This window comes from Stegastes partitus, unplaced genomic scaffold (assembly GCF_000690725.1).
Source record: "Stegastes partitus isolate 25-593 unplaced genomic scaffold, Stegastes_partitus-1.0.2 Scaffold570, whole genome shotgun sequence".
In the NCBI taxonomy this organism is placed as follows: Eukaryota; Metazoa; Chordata; class Actinopteri; family Pomacentridae; genus Stegastes; species Stegastes partitus.
In genome coordinates, this window is record NW_007578301.1 from 121,347 (window position 1) to 126,548 (window position 5,202).

The 5,202-nt window shown below is 39.6% G+C and overlaps 1 protein-coding gene across 1 annotated transcript in view; it reads left to right on the forward strand.

Moving 5' to 3' along the window:
- pear1 (platelet endothelial aggregation receptor 1) overlaps positions 1-5,202 on the forward strand; it is a 106,160-nt gene that overhangs the window by 82,248 nt on the left and 18,710 nt on the right. The window contains exons 9-12 of the mRNA XM_008288690.1: positions 516-728; positions 3,597-3,771; positions 3,918-4,038; positions 4,164-4,327. Of these exons, the coding sequence (XP_008286912.1) occupies positions 516-728; positions 3,597-3,771; positions 3,918-4,038; positions 4,164-4,327 (673 nt within the window). The remainder of the gene's footprint in view (positions 1-515; positions 729-3,596; positions 3,772-3,917; positions 4,039-4,163; positions 4,328-5,202) is intronic.

Consider the following 5,202-nt stretch of genomic DNA (forward strand, 5'->3'; position numbering starts at 1 on the left):
ACACACACACACACACACACACACACACACACACACACACCAGAAATACAGACCTCTAGCATCAGTAGGACTTCATGTGTGACAAGATTCCAGTTATTTGCTGTTTCGATGTGCCAAATTGATGATAATTCAACATATATCGCAACAAGTCACATTTGAAATAAAACCTAAATGCGTAAGCTTGGAGACGGTGCAGCAACATCACGTCAGGTCAGCAACATCGTTCATGTCAGGTCAGCAACATCACTGACCTGACATGAACTGTCCCTTGAAACCTCAGGTGAATCCTACATCTCTGTTTCGGCTCCATCATCTGTCTTCATTAACTATGGCAGCCTGGTTGTATGGTTTTGTGGTGCGTTTCTGTTAAAATCTGACGACTTAACAAACACCAGAGACAGACAACCATCAACCACAACACAGAACAGAAGTTTGGGTTTGTTTTTACTTCAACAGATTTGTGCATTTTGTCCTGTTTGTGCCGCCACTCTGTAACATTTTGTTGCTCCCTGCAGGTGTAATGAGGAGTGTGCTGCAGGAACCTACGGCCAGGACTGTAAAGGTGTGTGCGACTGTGCTAACGGCGCTCGCTGCTACAACATCGATGGCGCCTGTCTGTGTGAGCCGGGCTTCAGCGGGCCGCACTGCAGGGACCGCATGTGTTCACCTGGCAAATACGGCATGCACTGCGAACGCACATGTCTCTGTCAGGACAAACACACACTCAGGTGAGCAGAGAGGAAGAAGGTCGTGAGTTTGAGCAGCAGGAGGCAGTTTTAAACCAGGTTTGAGTGCTAAACTGCAAGTGAGGTGAACTAAAGGGACTCTGACGTCAGCTCATCAACTGTTCAGAAGCCAGCAGTTCTCAGAAGGTGTCAGGTTTGTTCTGTAATTTAGTAAAGATAGGAAAGTACCACAAAGAAGTTTGCAAGTTTCATCTGGGTTTGATAAATTAATCAAAATGTTATCAAAGCATGGCCTTGTGCAATATCCCCATCACCAGAACTGCAATTTCTTGATAAATGTGTCACAACAGACTGTTGTAAATGAAGCATTGTGGTACAACAGAGATGCTGTGGTCTACATGTTTTGCTGATACTAGGAAACTGTAGAACTGGAAAGTCTAGTGTATGTAAATGCTGCTGAAGTAGAGATTTCTGCTCAGATTTGAGGAAAATGGCCTTTAAAGGTCCCATATTGTGCATCTTTTGAGCAAGTTAAACCAAATGTTACATGTCTACACAGTTTTAGCTTTTCAGGCCAAAAAGCAATAAAGTTGACTTTACCGTATTGAATCTTTAAAGATGCGTTCGTTGTAAAATTCCATAAATTATTGGAAACTGCTTATTTAAAAGAAATCACCGGAAACTGACCCAGTTAATTACTAGCATTAGGACAAATATTTTATGTATGAAAATCTGTATGGAATTTTATGTTAATATATGCAAATGAGCGTGTGCACTAATTTGCATAAATGTCCACCAGACAAAATGTAATAAACATCCAAGTGTGTATTTTTTACAGAGCCCCAGACATGACATGGTCAAGACAATGTTATAGAAAATAACTGACAAAAAAATACATGGTTTGCCTGTAGTGCCTTGCTTTAGAGTTTTGTCATCTCTGGGAAAGCAAAACCTCATGTTCAGGCTTTTAATCTATCCTCCTTCAACAGGTCAAACTACTACTGCTACTACTCGTGACTGCACTTGGGCCTGCATGTAAATTCAATTGAAATATTTTACAACAGTCACAATTGGCATTTGACACGTCAAAAAGCCAAAAACTGTTGGCTAAAATGTTGCTGTTAAGCGTAAGGCGTGGTGCAAACAGAATACCTGCATAGAAGATGATGATAGAATGAGGCAAAGTAACTGTAACATCTCAAGATCTAAAGACTAGCTGTGAAGCTTTGTTCAAGGAAGCACCACATCTGTTACTAGATGTTTTGTACACATGACTTAATGTTCTGCTGAGCCACCGTCCCTGTTATGAGACATGCAGTTTGCCGATTCACAACTTTTAGGCTCAGTGATGACAAGTTTAAAGTACAAACCACAAAAATATTGCATATCTTGTGTTTCTGGCCAGCATCAGTGGTTTGTGTCCATGGCAGAGGGGAGTGAGTGTTCAGAAACACCTTCCATACCAGCAATAAAGCATGAAGCTCATCTTTTTAGTCTTGTCCAAGTACAGTAGGTTTGAAGTCCTGTTGGGCCTGATGGGCTCCTCACTGCTGCCTGAGTCCATAAAAAACAACTTTCTCTGGTTCTCGACTTCACAGAGGACTGAACTTTAGCTGCCTGGTGGCTGGAAAAGAATGAAAATTTTGCTCTATTTTTTATTTATTAATTTTTTTAAACATTTATATTTATTTATGATACTGAAGAAGGTTAGTTAACTAGACGTGAGTCTAGAAGTTACTTAACTAAAGCAGCACAGAGACACACACACAGGTGTCTTTATTTTACCTGATCAGACTCCTCAGGACTGTGGGTGTGTCTCACGGACATTTTCTATTGGTTAAGAGAGTTTGGTGACATGAATTCAACCTGATCTGCCAGAATAATTGAAGTCACCTTTGAATAATAAGAATAAAAATAACAAGAAGAATTTTATTTATATAGCACCTTTTAGAACAGCAAAACAGGGCAAAAAATTAAATAAGGATACTCAGAAGGCCATTGAACAACTGAAGGCAGGTCAGTTCAAACAGAAGAAAAAAGAAAGACCTGGAATGCAAAAAAAAGCAAAAAAAAAAAAAAAAAAGTAAAATAAAAATAAAACATTGGAAAAGATTTTCAAAATTACTCATACAACAACAGTAAATAAAATAGTAAAATACTCCCTCCAAGTAGGGGAAAGAGCAAGTTGAATAAAAGAACATCGAGCCATAAACACAAGGCTAACAATAATAATAGTAGTAATAGCAAATAAATAAAATAAATATGTAAATAAATAAATAAAAGGCAAAGAGAATAAAATAGATAAACAAAGAACATTTTAAAAAATCTAATATATTTTAAAAATCAATAATAACAAAAAAACAGTAATAAAAACAATTAAAAGAAAAATAGATACAAATGTAATGAGATTGTCTAAATTGTCTTGTGAACAAATGAGATCATTTTTAATTTCAGAACATTTTAGCCTGTCAAAAACCTCACCATTAATTAATAATTTTTTTTAAAAAAGTTCTTAGAATACCCTAAAAATAAGACAGGAACACTTTAAGTCCATGTACACATGGTGTAGGTTTCATTCTAGTATTGAGGGGACAATAGTTTGGAGGGTCTGGAAGTTCTTCTTCAGAAAGATTTGAGCATCAAAATCTGAATTCCCTGTATTTTGTTGATTTTTTTGTACACTAAATTCATTTATAATGAAAATTAAGAGAACAGATGACAAATCAAAATATAATGTAATATATATGGATGTAATTACATTTTCCATAATAGAATTAGTGGTTGTATGAGCTCATGATATATATTTTGGGAGCGGAAAACAATTTGACCTAGATGTTGTTTTATTTTTTCTTTAGCAGAGACATTTCTTCTCACAGCTTCGTATTATTTGTGTCTGTTTCTGTTGTCCAGCTGCCACCCAATGAAAGGAGAGTGCACGTGCCAGCCGGGGTGGGCGGGGCTTTACTGCAACGAGACCTGCGCTCACGGTTTCTACGGCCACGGCTGCCTGGAGCCTTGTCTTTGTGTGAACGGAGGTGTGTGTGACGGCGCCACCGGCCGATGCCAGTGTGCCCCCGGCTTCACGGTGAGCAGAAGATCGACTCACCTCTCAGTAGCCGAGTTAAAGAAATCAGGTTTATGAAACCCATGTAGCACCTCTCAGGTTTGATTATTTTTACTGAATATGTCACCTAACCTGTGAGATCTGGGCTTTATTGTTCTTGCCTGCAGGGCATTCACTGTGAGAGTCCCTGTAAAAGTGGCACGTATGGAAAGAACTGCTCCCTGGAGTGCTCCTGTGAGAACTTTGTCGACTGCTCATCGGTCGACGGGACTTGCTTCTGCAAAGAGGGTAAAAAAAAAATTCATTCAGAGTAGTGTTTAAAGATGATCAAAAAGTGAGCAGCTGAGAGAGGTGGAAGTGTCAGTGGAGGAAGCTGGTGAAATTCAGGCTCTCTGTGCTTTGTGTGTGTGCAGGCTGGCGAGGCCTGGACTGCTCCACCCCCTGCTCTGAGGGAACCTGGGGCCCAGGATGCAACGCCACCTGCCACTGCGCCAATGGGGCAAAATGCAACCCTGCAGATGGATCCTGTAGCTGCACGGCCGGCTGGCAGGGGGTGCACTGCGACCAACCGTGCCCGGTAAGTGTTGACATGTATGACCGACCAGAGACAGGAAAGAGTGCTTTTTGGTGACATGTCGGATCTTAATGCAGCAATTTGTTTAATCCAGGACCATTTACTCCTGCGACCTTGAACACAGATGCATAAAATGATGTTACCATAATCTTATATTACACATCACTCTGTACAGACAATACCTTCTACCAGCAGTGGTGCTTTATGACTGTTTTGGTAAAATAGCCTCCAACAGTGATCTGAACAACGCAAACAAAAATCGGATATTTTTCTTGCATTGCATTGTAGTTTACTGAAAACAACTTGTCAGTCCAAAAACATAAATGAAAGGTCAAATTAGATATAAATTGGGAACTTTATTGTGCCTAAGATGCTTGATAAAAGATTAGATTATTATTATTTGTATTAATCACAAATTGAAATCTTATGCCAGATTTTGCTTGGAAAATAACATGAGAATAAATGCAGTGTCTAATAGAAAAGCATTGAAATATAAGTACGACATAGAAAATTGCATTTTGCACATGATAATGAAATATTGCACATAAATTTGAAATATTGCATATTTAAAGTTATTTTTTTGGCCTTTGTGCCTTTATTCAAAAGTGCAGTGAGAGAGAGAGAGACAGGAAAGTGGGGGAGAAGAATAGGGGAAGGGGCCATGAGTGGGATTCGAACTCATGATCTCCACATCGGGACTGTAGCCCTAGACATGGGATGCCAGCTCAACCAGGTGAGCTATGGCGGCACCTCTGAAATATTGCATATTTAAATGAAATATTGCACATAAATTTGAAATAGTGCATATTTAAATGAGGGCTGCAAGGTGGCGCAGTTGGTAGCACTGTTGCCTCGCAGCAAGGGGGTCGCCGGTTCGC